At 35.1% G+C, this 24,172-nt stretch overlaps 4 protein-coding genes across 5 annotated transcripts; 1 reads left to right on the plus strand and 3 right to left on the minus strand.

Annotated features, from left to right (window-relative positions):
* Window positions 1-1,849: 1,849 nt before the first annotated feature.
* LOC140759320 (uncharacterized) lies at window positions 1,850-10,471 on the minus strand. 2 transcript variants are annotated; one of them, XM_073095850.1, is made up of 7 exons: window positions 10,084-10,471; window positions 5,585-5,725; window positions 5,081-5,446; window positions 3,910-4,155; window positions 3,264-3,356; window positions 2,490-2,690; window positions 1,850-2,280 (listed from the first exon to the last, which is right to left on the minus strand). In XM_073095850.1, the coding sequence occupies exons 1-7, from the start codon at window positions 10,420-10,422 to the stop codon at window positions 2,065-2,067; spliced, it is 1,602 nt and encodes a 533-aa protein (XP_072951951.1). In that variant the 5' UTR covers window positions 10,423-10,471; the 3' UTR covers window positions 1,850-2,064. The 2 variants fall into 2 exon arrangements, with proteins under 2 accessions (XP_072951951.1, XP_072951950.1); XM_073095849.1 differs by lacking the exon at window positions 10,084-10,471 and adding an exon at window positions 7,195-7,611.
* A 734-nt stretch (window positions 10,472-11,205) lies between these two features.
* Window positions 11,206-14,822, minus strand: LOC140758579 (protein FATTY ACID EXPORT 5-like). Its single transcript, XM_073094779.1, has 3 exons — window positions 14,475-14,822; window positions 13,588-13,675; window positions 11,206-11,510 (listed from the first exon to the last, which is right to left on the minus strand). Exons 1-3 carry the CDS (start codon window positions 14,671-14,673, stop codon window positions 11,438-11,440), a joined length of 360 nt encoding a protein of 119 aa, XP_072950880.1. The 5' UTR covers window positions 14,674-14,822; the 3' UTR covers window positions 11,206-11,437.
* An 844-nt stretch (window positions 14,823-15,666) lies between these two features.
* Window positions 15,667-17,081, plus strand: LOC140758963 (uncharacterized). Its single transcript, XM_073095389.1, has one exon. The coding sequence runs from the start codon at window positions 15,758-15,760 to the stop codon at window positions 16,790-16,792; it is 1,035 nt and encodes a 344-aa protein (XP_072951490.1). The 5' UTR covers window positions 15,667-15,757; the 3' UTR covers window positions 16,793-17,081.
* A 162-nt stretch (window positions 17,082-17,243) lies between these two features.
* LOC140758962 (purple acid phosphatase 18) lies at window positions 17,244-21,678 on the minus strand. Its single transcript, XM_073095388.1, has 5 exons — window positions 21,513-21,678; window positions 18,764-19,432; window positions 17,970-18,158; window positions 17,794-17,882; window positions 17,244-17,622 (listed from the first exon to the last, which is right to left on the minus strand). Exons 1-5 carry the CDS (start codon window positions 21,675-21,677, stop codon window positions 17,403-17,405), a joined length of 1,332 nt encoding a protein of 443 aa, XP_072951489.1. The 5' UTR covers window position 21,678; the 3' UTR covers window positions 17,244-17,402.
* Window positions 21,679-24,172: the final 2,494 nt, after the last annotated feature.

Below are 24,172 nucleotides of genomic sequence, written 5' to 3' on the forward strand. Positions count from 1 at the left end.
AAGTGCAATCAATATCAAAGTTATTATCAATTATTATAGGTGAACTCTCATTCAATTTGCATACAATTATAAATGATTCTATTGATTTTATCACCTTTCTAATCCATGTTTATTTTCATCGTCAGAAAATAATTTAGGCTTTGCTGAATTTTGATGGATAAGGATAAGGCACAGGCATTGGTGTTCTTAGAACTTGAATATTCTATTGGTGGCAACAATTTACTGATCATCATGCTATTGAGAAAATATTGTCGTCAGTGTCTCTGATGGCACCTGTGCCCCTTCATATCTGAATAAGACTGTGAACATTGAAAACAGCAGTTAAAGAGAGCCATTTTTCTAAATTGGAAGTGTGACCATTTTGCTCAGTGATGGAGGTGGAATGGGATTTGTAAGGAGGTGGTGCTCAAATCTTCAACTGCTTACTTTCATGTGTTTGTTATGACGGAGTATGGGAGGGACTAATAGTTACATTCTCCTCTTGGGGACATCTCTGTTGTTTTTATGTTCTCACAAATTAAATTATGAGTTGGGAACTTTGCTCAGATAACAATGTGAATTTTTATCGTTACAAATTTTCTAATATATATATGAACCTTTCTGATAAATTTCAAACTATGAGTATTCCTTGACCCATTTTGCCTGAGCTTGTCGTTGCCTTGCTAGACATATTGGATGTGTTTGTCTTGCTGAGATAGCTCCATATACACAAGCTTACAGAAAAGAACATTGAGACCTTGAAGTACGTCAAATATGGTTTAGTTCAGGTAATTAACGCATGGATTTCTGTTAGCTAATATGCTTCTTTCTAACTAAAGAGTTAAACTATATTACCGTAAGTAGGGGGGGAAGCTCCCAGGAGAACAAGGATATACAATCAGAGGGTATGTACAAGTCTGAGAGCTAACAAAATGAGCGAGCCAAGGAGAAGCATTGTCCCAATCGATGATATCAATCAGAGCTAACACCCTCCTCAATCACTCAATGTATTTGAAGAGCGACAAGAGCCTCCGCTTCAGCGTAACACGGGAGCAGTTAGTGCGTCAGTGAGTTAGCATGCTCTTCGGATCTTTCTTTTTCTTTTCCTTGTCAATAATCCAAGCTCATACACACTATTTATGGGCTAGTCAATGGGCACTTAAAAGCCCATATGTTTAGGCGCTTAAATCACTAAGAAATGAGTTTAGTAACTAAATCAGTTTAGTAACTAAATCAAGATTAAAAAATAAGAAATTAATTTAAAGTACTCAAATCAAGACTAAAAAATGAAACTAACTAATCGAATTTGAGATTTAATCTCAGACCAAACGGGCCTAATGTATTGTATTTTTCTTTATTATGCATTCCTTGTCTCGGACTAATGAATGACCATAGAGGAGTGGTCAGCGTCTGATTTCCTAACACTGCTCACGTATACTTATGTCTAAAATTAAATTTACAAGTCTATATCTATGACTCAAGTGAAATAATTAGAATTTCCATTCACATTAACAGAGCCCACGCAAATTACCAATATACCTCTTTGTTATGTCAAATGTAATAAATATAACAAATTGTTAAAATGCCTAAATTATCCTTCTCCCAAATTAGGTTGTCTAAAAAATTGTAAAAGAATCTTTTGATAATTTGGGCAGGACTCCTATTAAGTGAGATGAAATCTCTAATAGTTTTACTTTACTCATAAATACAAATTAACCCTCATATTTTTCTACAACCTTATCAAGTAGGTCTAGAGGTCTACTACGAAGGTGAAGTGTAAAATTTTGATACCAAAATACTGTGGTAGTAGCAGAGGAACATAAATATCAAGCATAGAATGCAAATCAGGTGATTAAATTTGCAAAAACAATGGTTTAAGCACTATATTTACTATAAGAGTAACCATCTAGTTATACATTTTCTATTTGTCTACCTCAATTTCTTGCCATTAACTTTTGCTATATAGCATCCAAATCATATATACAACATTTATATAACACATACGTTCAATTTATCTCTGTGCCTACCTTATATACAGCCACATAAAGAATGGTCACTAAACACCCATAAAGCAAGATGATCGTGTCAGCACCGTTTTGACCTGATGTAGTTTGGAGGCAGGGATGGGCAATTCTCATTCATGTGAGGGTATGGCTCCATGGTGTTGTAATCAGGAAATTCCATCCGATACCGGCCCTTAATTTGACAGAAGGGAAGCTTAACGTCGTCATCTTTGTTGCACCACTCAGGCAAGCGGGTTACATTGTCCTCAAAAAATTTGAGGGTGTAGGCATCTTTGATCTACATAAGAATACGATATATCAGTGTTCTAATTTTATCTATAAAGAACCAAACAGCAATAATCTGGTACTGCACCAAATCCACTTAGAAGACATTTAAGTGCTAGTTGATCAGTATGAGCCAGTCATTGCTCTACATGGATATTACATGTTAAAGTTAGCTCCTTAATTATGAATGATTAGTTGCTCTGGCAAGTCTAGTGCACTTACAGTGAACTCGGTAACTTGTATGGAGCTGGCAATTGGATCGAAAAGTCCAGCCTCCTTGTACATTTCAAGAATGAATGCAACACAAGATGTTGATTTCCCATCGGCGTAGACCCAATCATCTTGTTCAGGAACTGCCAGCAGCTTCTCAAATGATATCCCACGTTTTTCTGATTCAACTATGATTGCAGGCAAATCAAGACCCTGCAGAATATTCATATCAGAAATAATTGATAAATTCTAATACATACAGCATATTCAGCATAAAATATTCCTATCAGTAGTTCAACCATAAAAAATATTACAGAGATAAAAAAATGGGCATCAAAATGTACTAGTTCAGCAACACGTGGAAGATGCTTCATAGTTTTGAAATCGGCTCTACTTTACTAAAATCGATATTAGTATGGACAGCTGATTGTAATCCATCCCGTTGCACAATTTAGCAAAACCTTGTATCCTAAATTCTTGCCAGAATTTGAAAGGAGTAATTGAAATAATGCAGTTAAAGCATAAATTATATCAAAATTGTTTCATCACCCATCTAACTATGAAAAAAGTGAACCCATGAAGTATCTAAGACTTGGACTAATGATGTTGTTCTCCTTTTTCATATTAAATATTATTATTCATAAGTATAAGAAAACAAAATCTGAAATGTCATTGAAAAGATTAATTTTGACAGGTAAAGATATTAAAAAATCAATTTAGACAAAACCAACTAGCAATAGAAAGTAACTGTCAGAAAAAAAGTGGCAAAAAGAATAACTGTCAAACCTGGGTCCCAAGTCGTTTGTTCAGGGCTTCATTCCACATATTAGCAGCATAGGCTGGCTGAAGCTTAGTCCACATGGTCATAACAGAAGCAACCTAAGTCACACAACAACATCCATTATCAATAATTCTGACAGTTTAAACTACTACATGTTCTCCTAGTTGACAGAACAACAATGACCACTTAATTTGTCAAGACTTTGAAAGAAGTGGTTCTACTATTCCAGACCATATTCAGTTTCTAGACGGGTTCACCTACTGCCAACAGGTAAATTCATTGTTATCTAAGCCACATGTTGTCCTGTGATATAATTGATCTGTAATAATGTGACACGTCAATATTTTCACAACCATCTTCTTTCGGGAAATAACAAGAGGCTTCAGTAATGAAAAGAATATCAATTTTTGAAAATGACAAGAACAATTTAAACATCATGTCAGGCATTGTCAGCAATGACAGTGGATTACAAATTCACAAGCTTCCATCTGAGAAAGAGTTTTTTCCTTTCTTTTAAACTAGCAAATGCAAGAGAATAAGAACATGAATTTGAAAAACATATTTTATCTAAGATGTTAAACAAATTCAAATGTCTAGTTTGGAATAAAATGATGAGAAGAAAAAAAAAACGTATAAAGGAAAGCATCATACCACATGTGCATCTAAGGGTGGTGGATAATTCCCACTTATAGTATCTATCCAGCTGAAAATCATATTATGGTAGCCATAAGGCTTCCCTGACATGCTCTTTGCATACTCCCAGGCTGCAGTTTCATTGAATTTCGCTCGGACATCTGGATGTAAAGGAAACAGCGCAATCTGAGGATTTGAGTCATCTTTGTTCAACTCGAAATCCCACCACTCCTCCCATGGCAGAATAGCAATAATATCTTCTCCCTGAAAAAGTACATAATTTGTAGTACACATTACAAAATTGAAGAGCATGATGTTGGGGCATCAGCAGACTAAAACATTAGGAAAAAGAAGGGTTAGAAGACTAGAATCACAACATACTATCACTGCCCTCTAGTCAAGTAGTATTGTCTAACAAAAACCACATACAGCAAAAATCCCATAACTTTTTGTAAGACACGAAAATCTTCAATGTCAGCACCAAATGTAACAATCTGATCAGTAACATGTCTTGATATTTATAAGAATAAAGAATAAACCATTTAAAGGCAAAATACACAAGTAGGACCAGTGCTATGAACATAACCTCTAGATTTAGCTGCAAAACAATCTTCAGATGCTTTCGAGTTATATAAGTGAAACTACAGCAACTAATATGAGAATAAACATGGATTTTAACACTGGCCTACCTTAACAGAAAAAGAAGCTTATATCTTATTTAAACATGAACAGGTTTACCAAATCATGTTCGCATTGATTACTATATTATCTGAAGGAAGTAAAATGGATAATCCAAAAGACAGAAGGGTTTTTTATCTTCACAGAAATTTCAGAATTTCCAAGACTTAATTATGAATAAGATGCTTATAGATGTTATTTTCATATAGAGACACACAAAAATGAGATATATGATAGTCAAATCTGATTCTTGCCAATCCATGCAACATATGTTGACGCTGATAGAACATTAAAAGCCTAGAACAACACATTTTGTATGCATTGAAAACACTTGTGTTTCAATACTCATAATGAAACACACTTCAACCAAAATTCAAATATTTGTAGCCAAACACTTTTGTCATATAAAGTTGTACGAAGTATCAAGATGATTGCAAGCGGTCAAAGGGCAATGAGTATCAAAAGGTATAAGATACACTCGAATAGCTAAGCACATATAACCAGGTCTAACCTTCTCATTCTCATGACCAGATTCTCCAACCCAGAGCTTTCCTTCAGAATCTTTAAGGCAAACTGCAGTGTGACCAGCATAAGCTCCAGTCACCCACTTCTCTAAAGTTTCAAAACCGCCCCAACGCCCACGAATTTTTGATATGGCAAAGAAATCTCCCGATTGAATATCATCAGCATTTATCTCCGAAACCCAAGGTTTTGGACGTTCCTCAAATGTGGCCCCCATATGCTTTTCGAGAAAAGCAAGATTTGAATTTTCCCCCCACCCAGTATTTGTGAACAATGGGAAAACATCCCACAGGGCTCGGAGGGTTCCAAGCATCCCTGATTGCATGAGGAAGATGGAGATCCCATTATGTTTAACCTGATTTCAAATGAGAAAAGAAAAGCATGTCAAGTGGGATTAAAACCATGCATCTTATTCAATAAGTCTTTAATGCTATGTATGGATAAGTTGTACGAGATTTTGATGCTATGTATGGATAAGTTGTATGAGACTTACATATTCATACTCAGCTTCCTCCTCCCATTCCTTAAACTCGAGGGTATGCTCTCGAGACAAAAAGTAGTAATCCCATGTTACACGATATGGAGTAGCAAAGACATAAATATCCATGCATGTCCAACTATGCGCATGGCTCATCTGCATGAGGGGAGATATAATTATTTCAATTGAACAGCAACATTTACATAAATTAGCTACAGGGTCAGAATTGATGATCCATTGATAATTAGCAAAGGAATTTACTGTTTTATTTCCTTTTAATATCTCATAGTGGCTTAAGACGTTAGCATCTGATTCTTCTTGGAAAATTAGAAACTGGTATTTGTGGCCTAGTGCTGATAAGACGGCATAAAGATGCATGCACTGCAGTAATGCTTGCAAAGGAAAATTAAGGAATGTTTGAAGGCATCATGCTTAATCCTTAATAACAATTTTAGTAGGTGCATGACAACAAATAATGGAATAAGTTTGTGCAGTTTATGCTTTTTGTGAACAACAAACAACATATCCTAACATAAATTCATCATTTCTACAAATTTATTAGTGTCTTACTGTAATAAAAGTAGCACCAGTTAATATTTTACATATAATTATAAGCTTTCCCAGGTGAGATAATTCTATTCAAAATGCATGTAAGATAAGATCAGAAATCAATTGGGAATCTCCATCTTCTCAATTTAGTTTCAAACTAAAGACAAATCAACATCTTAATAATACGAAAAAGAAATAGTAAGAATGCTGCTACAGAACTGAATTTACATATTCCTTACCCCCAAAAAACTCATTAAGATTATTGTCCATATCCTTATTAGTATTCTACCATTCAGTCCTGCTCCAAATTAAGAGTTTTTATAATTCAATAGTTCATAGCCAATCAATTTCACACCATGATCTACCTTAGGAAGTAAACAAGAAAAATGAAACAAACAATATTATCACAGTGTTCTGACTAATATTGTCCTTACAAATTAAGTACCCATTCCCAAATAATCCAAAGAGATTTCAACTAAACATCTGACTTCAAGTCCCAACAACCAGATTTCACCTGAATATCCAAATAGATTCAAACAGATATGTACTTTGATCCAAACTAGGACCTAAAACTAAATAATTTTAAGAAAGTTTTTTCTACCCAAACTTTGACATGAAGCGTATCATCACCAAATTGGCTCCCACTCTTCTCCTGGATCTCCATCCATGCCTATGGAACTATATAGGAAGACCCTAAGCACCAGTCCATTAATTAGCAACATGAAAAATACAAATCCAGGTGTAATTTCCATCGACCAGGTTCCACCTAAACATCCAGAAGAAGTAAGAAAGTAGGAACTTGATCATAACCCAGAATTAAAACTACATATTTTTTTCGTCTCCCAAATATTGATATGAGGCGTACCAACAGCTAAATTTTAACCTTGCTGCGGAACTCCATCCATGCGATGTAGAACTACTACATAGGAGTATTAAAAACCCCAATTGCACAAGTTATCGGTAGTTACCAACAACCAGATTTCAACCTAAACATCCAAAACACCAATAAATAGACGAAATTGATCAACACCAAGAACCTAAACTACAAATTTCAACACGGGTTTTCCTCCCCCAACCTTAATATGAAGCGTGCCGCCTCCAAACCGGCTTCCACTCTTGTTGTGGAGCTCCATCCACGCAATGTTCTCATAGAAGCAAGCGCCCTTCCACTCGACAGTGTCGTTAGCGAGCGTGGCGGCGCCGACGAAGGTGGGGAGGAGGTCGACGGCGCTGTGGAGTGATCTAAGTATGGGCCACGAAACCAATCTTGGGAGGAGAGGCAGGAGGTCAACCACGCGAAAGGGTAGCTTGGGAGGACCATCGCGCCAATCCGGGGCGAGAGAAGAAGAGAAGAAGAGAAGAGAAATAAGAAGGACGAGGAAGAGGAAAGGGAGAGAGAGGCGTCTGAGATTGGAAGGCCTCATGGAATCGAAGCACGGAGAGGATTGAGACGAAGGCGAGGAGGGGAAAGAAGTTGAGAGGCGAAGAGAAGAGCCGTCTTGAGTCTTTAACTCGCCGCTTCGCAGGGTATTTTACATATTAGTCCTCAAATCCGCATTTCGTGGTACAAGTTTGTCCTCAAATATTACGTGATTTTTTGCAATATCGCCACCTACTTTTTTTTTTTAAGTCCTATCGTAAAGCAGAAATTTTGCAAAAACCTTCCACAATGTACATATACGGACTGATAGTGCAAAGAATATTTTACACCTCTGATAGGGACACGTGGACGAAGAGTGCAAGCTTATTTAGAATTAGAGTGTAGGAAAAGAATATCCCATGAGCTTTGTTAGCTAGACTACTCTAATGAGAAAGACTAATAAAGAAAAGAGTAGTTGTTTGTTATTAGCTTGGTTTGGAAGATTACTATGCTAACTATATTTTTCCATGTGTAACTCATTATTAGTCTATTATTTATTTTTAAAAAAATAGGGATAATTATACATAGTTTATTTTTAAAATATATTATATGATTAAAATAAGTTGAGGAAATATTTATTATTTGACGTTTTTCTTTAACACTATCTTTTATAATTTAGAGGATCAATGTAATATAATTACAAATTAAAAAAATTAAATTACGAAAAAAGCCCCTCCAGTTGCGGCTGATATATTAATGCGCCAAAACCGAAGCCAAACTAAATTCCAATTAGTGTAGGTGATATTTATATGAACCACCAAACTCTCACTCTATGTTTGTGGATTTGATTCAAACACGAAGTGAGATCTCCACTTGCATAACGCATTGGCTTTCCTTGAGAAGCTGTGCCTTAAATAGAGCTTGATTTTGTAGGTTTTACTTTTCAATCCCCGATAAAATTGGGATTGTTCTTGGTTTTACTTCTTGTGTAGCTTTTGAATAAGTAAAATATTGAGAAGTCATTGGGCCGTTAGAGTTCAGGTAGGGTTTTTGAACTAGTTCTAAAATCTCTAATTTGATTCAGTAACTAAATTAAGAAATAAGACCAACTAATCAAGTTCGGACTTAGTCTCAAACTAAACAAGCTATATGCCGAATTTTATATTAAGAATTGGATGTCTTCCAAACTTTTTTTTTTCCTTGAGACATAGATATTGTATTTGTGTAATTAGGTACAAGACAGAATCCGATGGCTTCTGGCTTTTGTAACTTACTTATATTTAGAATTTCAATTTAATTTTATAATCAACATATATTTTATTATAATAGAGTGTACATATTTTATAAATACGGTGAACTACTTAATACTAGAGTTTACTATTACAAATTAAAAAATTGAATATAATTAAATTATTAAAAAAAAACCCCCAAGTTTAGCGGAGGATCTAAACCAAATTTGATGTGATCTAGGCTTAATCAAGTTACCTCAAAGAGGAGATTAGGTAAGCTAGGTCGAATATGTTTATCGTAGTTTTAATTTATTTTTGTTAGAGAACTTCTAACGACGTTTGAACGGCTAAATGTGAAAGCAGAATGAAAGCAATCTTCATTCAGGTGTTCAAGCGCCTAATTAATGGCATTCGAACGTAAAGGTTCATATATATTAAATATTACATTATTACTGTTGAGCTTTAATAAGTCGAGTTTAATCGAGAACTCGTTCATGATCAAACTCGGCTCAAAATTATTTTGCAGATCGAGTTTAAATCAGCTGACTTTTGAGCCGAACTTAAGCCGGCTAAGTCATTTTGACAGCCCTAATTACATCAAACTTGACCAGTTTACATGCTATTATATTATTACGGTGCAACGAACCTTAATAGAACTTGAAAGCAACCAATGTGGTAAATTTATGCCGCATACTGAGGTTGCTATGACCTGGGTACGGAGAGTCCAACACGTCAGTTTCTCCTACCAATCTTAATAAATTATCTATTGCTTGCTAAAGTCACACAGTGACACCAGGAAGGAAAATAAACTAGTTCAATATATTTTAAAAGAATAATTACATTTAGATACCGAATTACTATCTATTATCATTATCATATATAGTCTTTCATTTATTTTTACTGACATTAACTTTCTCAACTACGTGAGACTTCAAAAATACCCCCTCAATTAGTTATCCATAGGGACTATTATACTCTTATATTGGAGGAAAAAAATTAAGAGGAAAATAGTTATTTGATATTTTTAACGACTATTTTACCGGGAAAGAAATAGGAAAAAAAATTAAGGTAAATTAATTATTTAACTTTTTTTTCTTATTAATGTCATCAGGGAGTAAGAGAGAGCAAGATATTAGATAATTGAAGAAGTTAAAAGTGCTATGAAAAATATGCTATAGTTCTAGACATGATTAAGCCTATTTTGGACAGAAAACTAAACGGTTGTAGTTTAGTCAAAAGTTTAGAGGATTAGTGATTAAAAGGACGAGAAAGAAGAGAAAAGAAAAAAATTAAGGGACACGCTGAGAGAGATCTAGAGAGAGAGAGAGAGAGAGAGAGAGAGTATGATAAGGGGTACGTGTGTGTTTGTGCCTAACCTTGATATGAAGAGTTCCTCCACCAAACTGAGAGCCACTCTTGTTGTGGAACTCCATCCATGCCTTGTTCTGGTAAAAGCAAGCTCCCTTCCACTCGAGCGGCGAGTTCGCCGCCGAGGCCACGCCGACAAAGAGAGGAAGGATGTCGACTACGTTCCTGAGAGAGGAGAGGACTGGCCATGAGATCTCTCGTGGGAGCAACGGAAGGAGGTCCATGGGGTGGAAAGGAATCCTCCAAGGCCCTTCATCCCTCTCATTTGGATAGATGGAAGAGAAGAATAGGAGTCCAACTAGAAGTAGAGGGAGCAAGAGTAGTATAAGAGGAACAGGCTTCCTCATGGTTGGAGAAAGAGAGAGAGAGGTTGTGAGGATACAGGAGGCCAATGAAGAGAAAGAAAGCTCGAGGTTTGTGTTCTTAATGAGTTGGAGTCGTTCTCTTAAATGAGTGATAGTGATATGTGAGGGAGATGCTTGGAAGATACCATATGCGGAGAGGAATCTTGAATTATGCAACCAATAGAATAGCAGAAGAAGAAAGTTGTCAAACAAAGATAGTGCTATGGATTTGAACGTTAGAAATTATTGCTCTCTAATAATAGCTTAAAAATATCAAAACAAGAGGTCATATGTTTAAATTTGTTATGTATATAGCTGCTTAAAAATATAAAAAATCTAAGCCCACTTTTAGGCCCTCTCAAAAGTATCCAAAGCCCAAAGGTGCATGAGAATATTAGAATATAATAAATATAAAAGTTACATTCCATAATAGCATAAGCCTTATAGTAATCGGTAAGTTAATATTTAACTTAACTATTGTCAGAGATAGTGTATGAATATACCTGAATTCGAATCTTAGTGGCATCGGTTTAATGGGACGCCATTAAAATCCAACTTCTCTAAAAATAAAAGACTACATTTCATCAGTCTAGCAGGTTGGGTTTAAAGAAAGATTAATACAAACATCTCTGTACTTCTAAGATTGTCGTCCCCGGATAGACTTAAATCTGATTGGCAAAACTTTACTACCTGAAATAATAGGAGTCAGCGTTGCCAAGGCATGCATCAGGTACAGGTATAAGAAAAACTGACAGCATACTAAGCACAAATGAGTTGCACAGAAAATGGAATTATTTCATAATTCATATTGCTATCAAGAGTTATTATTTCTGATGAATTACCGCTACATTGTTCTAGTCCATCCAAACATTCAGAACATGAGATCTAAAGTGTGTTTACTGACTCAATATAGGAATATTGTTCGACATTTGATATAACCAAGATTGTGAAATAAGAACATGGTTCATGGTCACCTATTTCTTAACAGAGTACACATTGTAAGCTTAAATTGCCAACTTCACTCTGCCTTCGCTGGGAAATGGTTTCCACCAGTTGCAATCTTGTACAAGTAGAAGCCGGACATAAGTGCACTGCAAGTGGATCAAATAAATAAAACATAAGAAATCAAGGCGTACTAATGCATAATATACTCATCGTGGGTAATCTGTTTTTCTCTTTCCATGATAAGAGAGAAAATGACAAAATTAACCATATTGCAATTAAAAAGGGTAAAGAAAGCAAATGATAGTCTGTTGGATATCACATTAGCTTCGATTTTAAGTATGAATATAAGGTGCAATGTCATATTCGAAAAAGAGAAACATCTTTGAGGGGATAAAAATGATTTCATTAATCTCAATCAATACACTATTTTAATCAGAAAAAGAAAAGGCTTGAGTGCAATGTATAGTCTTACAGAATATAACTGACCTGCAGAAGGCTATCAATCAAGAAATTTCTGTGAGCATCTCATTTGTGACAGTAAAGTTTATCCTCATATAGCTAGGCTTAATATTTCTTGCAACCAAAGAGGCAATAGCAAGTGATAATGGCCTTCAGCTTACAGACTAGCTACAAATATCTATAGGTGAAAGAAGTGCTTCAAATGACTAGACTGCAAACTTGAACATAGACCTCAAGTCTTAGAACTTAAACAGCCTGGAGTCAAGATTGAAAGCTGATGTAAATAAAAGCGGAATCGCTTGCTCAAGCACTTTACTAAATGGTCTGGTTCCTTGTAGATCCAATTGCCTATCATCTAGTGTTTTAGCATAAAGACTATATTTGGAGAGAATTGACCACTTGTTAAGATGCCTTGAAAGACGACCTCATAACCTTTTAGGCTTTTATATGATGAACTCTGAAAACCTGGTTCACCACACTTAAAAGTTCTTTAAGTCCTTCCAGCTCAGGTATGTTTCCAAGGCTGAAACATATGCTAACAGCACTTGGAGATACGTAATGATGATGAGACAGGAGACACCTGTCTTACCTTTTCTTTTTCCTGCTTGGATGTGTGCAAGGAGCAATCCTTATGCAAGTATTTTTAAAAGTTTTCAAAATCTAAGGAAAACTTATAAAAAAGCCTTATGTAAAATTGCTTGCGAAGACAACACAGCCTAAGTTACTACCAATTTACTATACAGACCTAACAACAATAACAAATATGTATTATGGAGAACAATAGTTAATAATTGCAATTTGGCATGAAATTCTGATTTAAGCCCAGTTCAAATTTGTAAACTTATGTCCTGCAAATAAAATATACCGTCAACAGCTGTGACATAAAAAAAACCTCTGAAATTAACCGGAAACAAAACAAAGAGTTACTTTCGTCATATTTACTCATCTTCGTAGGTTTCTCAAATGTATCCAGTAAGTATACCATAATTAGCAAAGCCATATGTGAGTTATAGTTATTTTAAAAATCAGATACTCAGAAAAGAAGTATTGCTAGAGTACAATGGGCATTGTGTGTGACAAGCACACGCCTAGAGTATGGAAGCATCCATTGCATCCTGGACGGATAAAAGCAAAAAAGAGGACTAAATTCTAAAACTCTTTGGTCATCTTATTTTGTTGGGTTAGAAGTGTCAGCGACTTTTCTTTTACCTCATGGAGTAGACAATACTAAGTCAATGAAATAACTGGGATGCCTTATCATTCCATATGACTATATGGCATAGCCTTCTTTAAGTCCAACTTTCTCATTTACTCCTGCAATGCAATACGCTTATTTAAACAAGATAACTACGAGTTACTGTGCACCACCATGTGGAGCATCTTCATTTCATGTCTAATGCCCATCCCTTATATCCCTTCCTCCATGGTCTTTCTCCCTCTATTTCTTCCTTCTCTTTTACTGCATACTACAGTAAATCTCACTTTGCCAACAAATTTCCAATTACCACACACTATGTGGTCAAATAAATTGGTGAAAAATAAAGTGTAACTCAGTTATGAATGAAAGAGCTCTTAGGAAAGGAAAAGATAGCTGATCCAGATTCCTTCCAACATTTTCTGAGAGAATTTCTACCATCAGTAACAACCAAATTGTGCTTGACTATTAGCTAGTAAGGTACCCCATAGAGACAAAGATAATGCAGAGTGATTCATAATGCATCAAAGGTATTTATTGCACACCGAACAAGAAACAACTGAGCAAACCTGAGAGCAGCAACTATGCCAGCTGGCATTATCTTGGAAGTTTCAATGTATCTTTGCCCCATAACAAATGTTAATATCAGCGCGCAAACTGTATATAACAAATAAGTCATAATACATCTATCAAGAAAAAGGAAAGAATTTTGCCATGCAAAAGGAAGAGAATAACATGTTCAAAGATTTCCTTGCTTCACATTCATTGTATCACACACTCAAAAAGGGAGGATATTGCTTAGAAGTAGAAAGTAGTCTCCCAATTGCTCAGACAGATACATAACCAGAGCCAAAAAAAAAAAATCAATTATTCTCCTGCGGAAGTATCTAAAATCAAAGCATGAAACCAAAAGGAAATAATATAACTAGATCGGTTTGAATGCTAGCTAAGATGTTGATAAAATTTATTTCATTACCAACCTAAAAGTTTAGAAATTAAAAACATCAGTTGGTAGTAAGCCCTCATTCACGACATAATGTATATTGAGAGGAGGAATGCTTTTGTAAGTGTTAACACAGTAGACCATATAGATAAAGCAGGATGACCAAGTACATCTATCTATGTCATTTCTTTCACGTTCTGAAACTCCTGAATCAAGATGTAGAAGAAGTCTTCCTCAATCAGAACCCATTCTTAATCAGCAAGCTCTGCCTCAATGTATAGAATCCAGAGTTGCAAACAATTTCCTAGATCAAGTAGATCTATTCCTACGCACCGCACTAAATTCAAAATTTAACCAGAAAAGAGAGCACCAATCCAAGATCTAAATCTAAAACAAGCATCAAACATAGCAGAGCACGCAATAATCTGCGATAACTAGTTGCCAAACGAACGAGACTAAGAGATGGATTTGGTCAAAGAGTGGAAAGGAAGCAGAGATATCGGATCTCGTTACCCGTCTCAAGGATCAACGCGAAGTAGGAGTTCCGCCGCTTATCGAAGGCCTTGAGGCTGATGAATCCGGCGAGGAGGAGGAGGATGCCGGCGCCAGCGCCCCCGGCGAGGGAGGCGGTGCTCCCCCTCCTCAAGTAGCCGGCGACTCCTCCGACGGCGAGGAGGAAGCCATAGGGGATCGTGAAGCAGAAGTCGTGCATCTCCTCTTCCTCGGGTATGGATCTCTCTCCAAAGCTCGACCTTTCGCACAAGAATTTGCCAATGAGGTGTTCGACGAAATGTTCTCTTGCTAATTACCTAGAAGGAAGTAATAAGAAAAGGGGTTGGTAATGTGCGAGGGACGTGTTCTTTGGTGGATTTTGAGAACTTTGACCGGAAAAAAGCGTGGCGTCCACTCGCCAGCTAGAGTTAATTTTTCATTTGTTAATTTGCAATTTTTCGTTACTTATTAGTTATGTTATACTTCACAGTTTTACAGTTCACACCCAGTATTTTCACTATTAATAAATTTAGTCAGTATTCTGTAGTTCTTTTGTCCCCAAAAAAGCATTTTCCCATGAAAACATCTTGACTTAGATCCTAATTCACTATTTATTTTTATGTGTGGATGGAGATAATACGAGAGAAAAAAAAAGAAAAAATTAGTAGAGAAAAATATTTGTTTTTATTTGAATAAAGTTTTTAAGATAAATAGAGAAAAATAATGACTGAAAAAAAGGAAAGAAAAAAAATATATCTTCACTTCTTTTCTCTTCTTTTCTTTCTACTCTATCCATCCAAATTAATGTCTCCTCCAAAATTTTCTAATCTTCTTTGACTTTCTTTTAAACTGCTTTGAGTTTAGAGCTTATTTACGTAGACTCTAAACTAATTTAGTAACGAAACATTTTTTTATTTTTTATTTATATTTAATTAAGTTTATTTTTTTTAAAATTAAGATTAAAAAATAATACTAATTACTTATTTACGATCTATAGATTCTACAAATGGTAAAAAAAAATACTTGAAATATTCTAGTAAAAAATTTAAAAAAAAGGGTGATTCTGCAAAATTAAAACTCTTATTACCTTTTAGTGCAAATTATCTCTAAAAATGAATTCAGTGTTTAACGGTGTCTAAATAAAATTCATATAGAATTAGCTCTAAACAGTGTTAAAGCCAGTGCTGAGGTCCAATAAGAACTAGGGTTTCTTCGTTTGCCTTCAAAAGGCGCCATTGCGCCAAGCGCTCTCTCTCTCTCTCTCTCTCGTAACCCAATCCTCTTGTAACGCTAACCCTGAAGATATGGGGAGCCAAGGCCCTTCCAAGAGACTCTTCTGCCTCGCCTGCTCCAAACCGGCGAGACTCTGCCTCTGCTCCCGCTTCGAGTCCCCGCCGATCGATAACGCGATCGGCGTAACGATCCTCCAGCACAGCTTGGAGGTGAGCCACCCTCTCAACTCCACCAGAATCGCCAAGCTAGGGCTCAAAAATCTTTCTCTGTTCCACGTTACCGACGTGAATTTCCAAGCCCGGTTCCTGATTCGCCCTCTGGAGCCGAGTCGAGGCTCCGGGTCTTCCTCGACGACAAGAGATGCGCGCGTAAGATCGAATTTTTCGGCGGCCCAGACGGCCATTTCTGGTGATTCGGGTCAGAGAGCTGTCGGTCTTTGTGAGAATGGCGAATGCGGCGGCGGTATCAAGAATTCGGAACTCGTTGAAACGGAAAAGTTAGATCTTGACGGTACTGGAGAAATCCCAATAGTCACCGTGGATAAATGCCAGGTCGCATGCTCTCCTAGTGAAATCAAGATCACCATCCAGCGAGCCGCAAAGCCCAGTATCAATTCGGTTTTAGGTACACCGGTCGGCCGAGAGGCCACTTCAAATGGATTCATGGTCGCAAAGCTGCAGCGGAAGCAGTTGCGCGGTGGCGAGGAGTTTCAAGACTTCCAAGAGTACGAGATAACAATCCCTCCAGGATCAGCTGTCCTTTTCCCGTACGAGAAATCGATCAGCTTGGATGCAGTGGATTTTGAGGTGAAGCATTTGGTTGTTTTGGATGGCACTTGGGCTAAGGCTAAACGGATGTACCATGAGAATCCATGGCTGAAGCTTTTGCCGCACTTGAAGCTCGATCCCGGTAAGGAGAGTTTGTATAGCGAAGTTAGGCATCAGCCCAAGGCTGGGTGCTTGTCTACCATTGAGAGCATAGTCTGTGCCTTGAAGGGATTGGGGAATGATGTAGGGGGATTGGACAATCTCTTAGATGTCTTTGAGTCTATGATCAGGGATCAGAGAAACTGCAAGGATGAGAAATTTAGAGCTATGGCACAATGACCTCATTGCTTATATTTCTGGGGAAATTTGAACACATTTAAATATTTAATGGCCTTTTGGATGCTTTTTTTTAGTCCAGAGGTTCTGCTCAGATAGGAAAACTAAGGGAAGTCCCTCAATTATGGGTGCTGTTCTCTAATCTTTGTGAAGTGTTTTTCAGTGCCTGAAAGTTAGAACAGGAGATCAAAGGATGTACTGATTTTTTTGTTGTTTATGTCAATTGCTGTTTAAATCCTGTTTCTATTCTTTGATTTCAATTTGAGTAAGCTGAGGTATGGCAGCTTCACATTACTATTTCACAAAGCATCAGTTGGCTTCTGCAAGAAATATTTGGATGCAATCACAAAAATCCTTTATAACAGTCAAACTGAATCACTTTCTATTGATCCAACTTAGATAGTAGAACACTTCCACACAAAAAAACAAACAAACAAAAAGATAGTAGGTAGTATGGTTCATAACTGCACTGCACTTGATCTTTTTTTCCTTCATGTGTTACATAAGGAGAACCCTACATTTGGTTCATGTTATCATATATTTACATCAGGATGTTATATTTTATTAGCAAATGAAATTCCCGTATATAGCTATCAGAATCTGCCTTAGTCATCTAAGGAGCCATCAGAATTTTCCTTAACTCGTGGGTCCTTTCGCTGATGCATCCTGAACTGCGTAATGAACTGATCCAAACCTGATCTGACTTTACTGGTTCATCGTCGTCATTCCTGTGCCAGCTCCAGAGAGCATGAGTTGAATTTACAATCTTTAGCTCACCATGCCCGAAACTTGCTTCCCGGAAAACCGACCAAGATGGCTTTGGGTTGCGATATCTGTCACAAGCAAACTAATAATTGAGCAACAAAAGAGAGGGTCTAATCCCCAATCTTTTCTTTAAAAAAATGAGAGAAAAAGAAATAGACTTTTGAGAAAAGATAATAAGAATAAGTTCATCAATTCTAGAAAAATCTGTCGGAATGGTTTAGATGTTAGTATGTTGGCACCTTTGCGCCAAACCTTCACGGTTCCCTCCATCCCCGATTGTAATGTGTACAGCACCACAAGGGTCCAATCTGCCATTGTAGGCTCGCTCCTGAAAACCAATGAAACATATTGTAGGATAAGTGTTTCTTTGTATCTGATTGAATATTGCAAATAAATTGTTGCAATTGGAACATACTGAGCGCTCATATGCATGAACATGGCCAGAAAGTAGGATATCTGCACCAGCAGCATAAAGCAAAGGTTCCATTGCAGCCATCATACTGGAACCTTCACCTTGATGGGCCCAATTGCTATTATACCAGGGTACATGAAATAACGCTAGCAACCACGGTGTCCTCCTTCTGTCCACCTTAGCAAGATCGGCCTATAAACATGGTCATGAAAGAATTTCAATTCTTGTAAGAATGAGAACTTTTCTGGTTTCAGATAAAGCAGCACAGCAACATATTATACTTCGTACGGTAATGGAGAAAGATTAATACTTCCCGGAACAGCAGTCCTCATATCTCACCGGGCATATATAGGACACTATCCTACAAGCTAAGAACCTGTACACTAATACATAAGTGAGAACTAACTTACTGAACTAAAATATGATCCATATGATCAAAAGATACCCTTGTCTTACTGCATGTTATGACAGTTTACATACCTAAATTTAATAACTACAAGAAACTATGAATGCACATATAGGCATCTTATACATCAGTGCTTGCTGCTTAGTATCCTATTTAGAACTGAGGAAGCAGACTGTATTGGATTTCTATGTCTGTTCAACTCAATATTTAAGTACATTCATCTCGTTTACTATGTAATAGATATGTTTGGCATTTGTGGCTGTTATTCAGACGTCAGAACCAGAAAAGCATCTTCCTACCATATATTTACTTCATATATGACAATGAAATAATAGGGAGAAGTAAAAGAGATATCTCTGATAACAATATAAGTCAATTATAAGTAACTAACCTTTAGCCAAGCATACTGATCTGAGTATTCATCATATTCTGTATAAGAACCAAGCATAATAATATGAACCCCTGCAACTTCAAATGAGTAATACAGGTTTGATGTAGATCCACTCTCCTTAAAAGGCATCTTCCAACGTGCATTATATGCATCAAAGCCAGATTTAAGGAAAAGTATTCTCTCCTTCTCATGGTTTCCTTCTGTTACCATCCATGGTCTAGCACTAGCAAGTGGCTGTACCAGCGTACCAAAAGAATCCCATAGGTGCTGCTGGTAATCTGCATAAGCGAGATCACCAGGAAGTAAATGCACATCATATTTGCACTGACCTATGTGATCTAAAGTTGTTGTTGTCCAGCCTGTCTGCCCAAGATCACCAACCACAGCAAAAGTTATTGGAAACTCAGATGGAGGTGTCTTAAGATGGAACTCCGGACCTTCTCCTCCACATCGGTAATAGTAAACTGTGTCAGCTTCAAGAGGTCCAATGACAACATGGTGTATCTTCCCTGAGCTATATAATAAGTAGCTGTAGGATGTGCTCTCTCCTTGAGATGTATATCCGTACACTCCAGATGACGTTCCATAGTCGACAATTGATGGAGAAGACTGATCATCAGTGATCCATGTAACTCTCATATGCTTTTCTCCCGCCAATGAAATATGAACCTGCATGAAGAGTTAATTGCAAGTGAACCTGTTATAATGGTTCACTCCAAGACAGTGATATGTAAATGAGGTAGTTTCTGTGTCACTAAATTTTAGCAATTACAGATCCTTTCAAGCTGTTTATCAGATCTAAAATTGGTCACAAATTACCGTTTCAAAGAAAATAGATGGTTGATAGGTAGATAAAAGACTGCCCTAGGTAGGTGCCTCAGAGTATGCATAGACCTCAAGGTACTCCAAGAAAAGAAATAGAAAATTGAAATAATATGTAAAACAAACTAATTTAGAAGTACATCAAATAGATAACAACTTGTTTTATTAATAATTGAAATAATCTGGTCCCATCACATTGATAACAGCTACTTGTTTAAGGTTGATATCGTCTTTGACTTGGAAAAAAAAAAATGCATGCCCGTGCAATGGGCACCTCCATTGCAAGCACATAGTTAGCCAAGACAGAATTTCTTTCTTTAACACTGTAGCTGATTCATCTATTCTTTTAGTGCAGCCATCCAAATCCATAAACAACTTGATTGAAAGCAATGTGCACCATTTGAATCACATAAATTTTGAAGTTCAAACTTCAAACTTCTCCTTAGTGATAAGACATGGAAATAGGAATTAGTATAAAAGAAGGATTTAGTTAAAGAATCAAGATCTCCAGCTAATAGGATGACTTCAATAGTGATAAGTTGTTAACTCATCAGCTACAGCAAAAGATTAGGTTAATAGAGGACAATGAATTTTATATTTTATAATTTAATATTTCCTTCATTTTGGGGCTGAGATATTTTGATAGACTTAAGAAGTAGACTTAATTTAAATGGGTAAAGCTTTTTATATTTTTTTTACTTGACAAATAAGTCTGGCATAATATTAAACTCAGAACATTGGCCTTGATACCATGTTATATGTTTTATATTTAAGAGACAAAATATTTACCATTATATGTTTCGTTGACAGATAAATTGCTTAAAATATTTATTATCTTGAATGTCTAATGGTAGTCACTCTTCATTATTTCATAAACACTCTTTTAGGCCTCGTTTACTTCAGAAATAAGGCTAATTCTAGAATAGGTATTCATTTTTGTTATTCCCAAAATAAAGTCTTTATTTTAAAAATAACTATTCTTATGTTCACTTGTATTATGAAATAATGATGTAATAATTATCTTTGATGTAATATAAAATGAAGAAAAAAATAAAAAAAATGTTTTGTTTTTTATGACATTACCATGAATGCCTTTTGGTTTAATATAAAGTAGATTGATGGGATAGATTTTAAGAGTAAATTATTAATTAGGTTAGTGTGTGATATAAAATATAATTTTGATGAATAGTATTTGTATTTTGAGGTTATTATAATGTTTAACTGTTATTCTAAAATAAGGAGTTGTATTTTAAAATAAGAAAAAAGTTATTCCTAAAGTTAATGAGGGATTAAGCAGCAAAGTACTATCCAATGCTTACTTACCAATCTGACAAATATTTGATAACGAAACAACTATAAACTCCAATTAGATTAAAAGAATGAATTATGATTAAGAAATCTAAAGCGTCACTGATCTTGCATTACATAAAATCTTCCCTTAATCTCAGAGGCATAAAATAATCACTAAGGATATGATGAACATCTCACTTCAACCATCCTACCTTACTCCTATGTTTGATATCCTCTTCCATGTCTTCTCCCTGTAGAACTACCCAAGACCTCATTCACTCAACCAACATAACCTGCAAAATTGAGAACTAGCAACCAGCAGCAGCTTCTTAACCCACTCTAAACACTATAATTACCCAATATCTTCTTTCCAGGTCTCAAAAATTCTCCGGTCAAACCAAATTCCCATATACCCAGTTCCAATCTTAACCTAAAACTCAAACTTTGGTTATGTATATCTCGGCGTCAAGTGAAACTTTGGTTTCTCCCGGAACATAAAATTAGTAGCAAAAAAAAAACATTTGATCCTCCAAAAAATCAACCTTGGACCCCCAAACTAGATTAAGGTTCCGAATGATAGCATTCCAAATCAAATTTCTATTCGGATCGTTAAAAGAGGGGGAAGAAGGGATCTCACTTGTTGCGGATCGGAAGAACCCTTCTGTTTCCACGGAAAGCTTAGGGTTCCCCGAGGCTCTGGTCGTACGTAGTCCTCCCCAAACACGTCTCCGATCCCCTTCGTCGAACAGAGAAAGAGGGAGAGGGAAAGTGAAATCGCCCCCAAGAGCACTCGAAGCTCCATCTCCTCGTCTCTATCTTCCACTCTCTTCTCCTTTTATATTTATATTTTATATTTTCGGAAATTTTACAAGAAACACCCGAATTTTGCTTTATTATTATATTCACACTAATATCTGTCGTTGGAACTCCATAATCCGCTTTTAATGCCTCAAAATAATATTGAGAGTTAATTTTTATTTTATCTTTCGAAAGCAATATACCCCGTAGCTTAATAAGATTAAGAATATTTCATTAGTTTCAAAAATAAAAATAAAAATATCTAAAATATCTATTTTGACTTTAAAATCTAGTTTTTTTATTTATTTGTATCTTAACTTTAGAAAACTCAATTTTATTAAAGAATATTAAGGTCATTTTACTTCTATAGTTATTTTAACTTATCTATATAATAATTGTTCATTAAGAAAACTAACAACACGGTAGTTTTGGGGTAATTTAAGTAAAATATAGGGGTGGAATGATAACTATGACAGAGTGTAAATAATAATAAAAATACATGATAGAGTGGTTCTCAAAAATTTCCCTACATTTTTCTAAGGAAATTTTGCAATTACACTCTTTCAAATCTCCTTATTTATTGTCTACTCCCGACATTGTATATTTACACTAACAACCCTCAAAACTAATATTTAACTTTTTATAGGAGCACAATTGCACAAACATGGCTCACATATTTATTGAATAATTATATTTAAGTTTGAATTTATCTTTAACTTTTGACTTTAAAATTCATGGTAGAACTTGGGATTATTTTTCCAACCATCGATTGCATATTGCATTACAAATTTTCCAAGTAATTTAACCGTAGATTTTTATTTATTTTTTGATTTCATAAGCTGCCAAATTAAAGCCTTCATTTGTTATCAATTATGGCAAAACCAAGTGATTCACAGTTTATATTGTGCTAATTTCATTTGAGCAACATTAATGTGAAAAATGTTTGAAAATTTATTAAAAACATCTTATCTTTTACTTTGATTATTATTCATATATTATCATATGGATGCTTATCATACCACCTTTAAATTTTATTTTTAATGTCTTAGAAAACATTCTACAACTAATTTTGTCCTAACAACAACTAATGCAGCAGAGAATATACAATTATTTACAAAAAAAGATGCATAAGACTTATTTAAAGATATTAAGATTATTTTGTATGTATAGTTATCTTTAAATATGTATATGATAACTCCTTGTTAAAGAAAAACTAAGAGTGTAGTGTTTTGAAATATTTTTAAGTAAAATATTATGGTCAAATAATAAATATCTAGATAATAAATATAATATGTAAAATATGTTTAAATAAATTCTCAAAATCTTTTGAAGTTTTTCTAAGAAAAATGGGATACTGAATAACATTCTAAAGTTGGAAAACTTAATCGAAAGATTCTTCGAGCTATCAGCAAACATTAAACTACTCCAAAAGATGATGTTAGGTTTCTCAGTAAAACCAATCAACTTTAGTAGAGAGATTATATGTTCAACTCCAACTCTAAATAATATTGTGAAAAAATTATTTAGTGGTTCAGTGGCTTGCCTTAACTGCTCGATTTAGTTGATGACTCAACAGTGCAACTTGGAGCAATTGTTCGGTGACGTATATGACTTGAAGCCTAAACTAAGCACTAAAGAGAATTGTCTCATTATCCAACTCATATCTATCTTTCGAGCTCATAAATAATAATAATAATAATAATAATAATAATAATAATAATAATAATAATAATATCAGAAAGCACTTCCATCACAAGATTAAAATATTAGATTATATTATTTTTTTTATTTTTTTTTTGCATCTCTCTCTTTCTTTCATGGTAATTTTGCATCCCCCTAAACTACATGGATCTTTTCATAATAGGCAAGACAATCTAATAGTAATTGAAACTTTACATTAAATCTAAATTAGATCATTATTAATATTCTTGGATAGCACATTAGCACTGGAAAAAATTAATCTAAAAGCCAATGATTCCTTTGGAATCTTTGCTCCGGAAGAAGACAAGCACTGATTGAATCATATCAACTTAATATAATTTTCCAACTCACCAAACCAACTTTTTTTATCATATTCATTGCTATTGCAATATATATATATATATATATATATATATATTCTTATAGATACTAACAAAGAGTAGATATCTTATGTAGCACAGTAACAGAAGTAAAAAAAATATAATATATGTGGGAAGGTGGTGATTATTGTTTAAGTAGTCAGTTATAAATTTGCCATTGTAAAGTATCTTTCACACCAGAATATTTTTATTTTGCATAATTAAACTTTCCCTATAGATATTAACTAAGGTTATCTTATACTAGTATATTAATACCTACTTCTCTTTTCTCTCTTCTTCTTAGTATAATTTTATATTTATCAATTACTTTTTGCTCTTAAAAGATAATATTCTAATCTCTCATTTTACTCTTTAGTTTCTTTTGTTCTTATCCATCAATTATAAAGAATATTTTAGTGATTTACAAAATTATTATTTT

The sequence above is a fragment of the Typha angustifolia genome, chromosome 4 (genome assembly GCF_048772165.1).
Source record: "Typha angustifolia cultivar Huaian chromosome 4, ASM4877216v1, whole genome shotgun sequence".
In the NCBI taxonomy this organism is placed as follows: domain Eukaryota; kingdom Viridiplantae; phylum Streptophyta; class Magnoliopsida; order Poales; family Typhaceae; genus Typha; species Typha angustifolia.

Excerpts from the sequence above, each read along its gene's own strand:
- LOC140758962 (XM_073095388.1), bottom strand. The coding sequence starts at position 21,677 with ATGGAGCTTCGAGTGCTCTTGGGGGCGATTTCACTTTCCCTCTCCCTC. Across the intron at positions 19,433-21,512 it reads GTTCTTCCGATCCGCAACAA|GTTCATATTTCATTGGCGGG; the intron begins GTGAGATCCCTT and ends CTCTTCATGCAG. Across the intron at positions 17,883-17,969 it reads TTCATGCATATGAGCGCTCA|GAGCGAGCCTACAATGGCAG; the intron begins GTATGTTCCAAT and ends ATTGGTTTTCAG.
- LOC140759320 (XM_073095849.1), bottom strand. The coding sequence starts at position 7,542 with ATGAGGCCTTCCAATCTCAGACGCCTCTCTCTCCCTTTCCTCTTCCTC. Across the intron at positions 4,156-5,080 it reads CTGGTCATGAGAATGAGAAG|GGAGAAGATATTATTGCTAT; the intron begins GTTAGACCTGGT and ends GTACTTTTTCAG. Across the intron at positions 2,691-3,263 it reads ACAAACGACTTGGGACCCAG|GGTCTTGATTTGCCTGCAAT; the intron begins GTTTGACAGTTA and ends AATATTCTGCAG.
- LOC140758963 (XM_073095389.1), top strand. The coding sequence starts at position 15,758 with ATGGGGAGCCAAGGCCCTTCCAAGAGACTCTTCTGCCTCGCCTGCTCC.
- LOC140758579 (XM_073094779.1), bottom strand. The coding sequence starts at position 14,673 with ATGCACGACTTCTGCTTCACGATCCCCTATGGCTTCCTCCTCGCCGTC. Across the intron at positions 13,676-14,474 it reads CGCGTTGATCCTTGAGACGG|TTTGCGCGCTGATATTAACA; the intron begins GTAACGAGATCC and ends TGTTATATACAG. Across the intron at positions 11,511-13,587 it reads GGCATAGTTGCTGCTCTCAG|TGCACTTATGTCCGGCTTCT; the intron begins GTTTGCTCAGTT and ends ATCCACTTGCAG.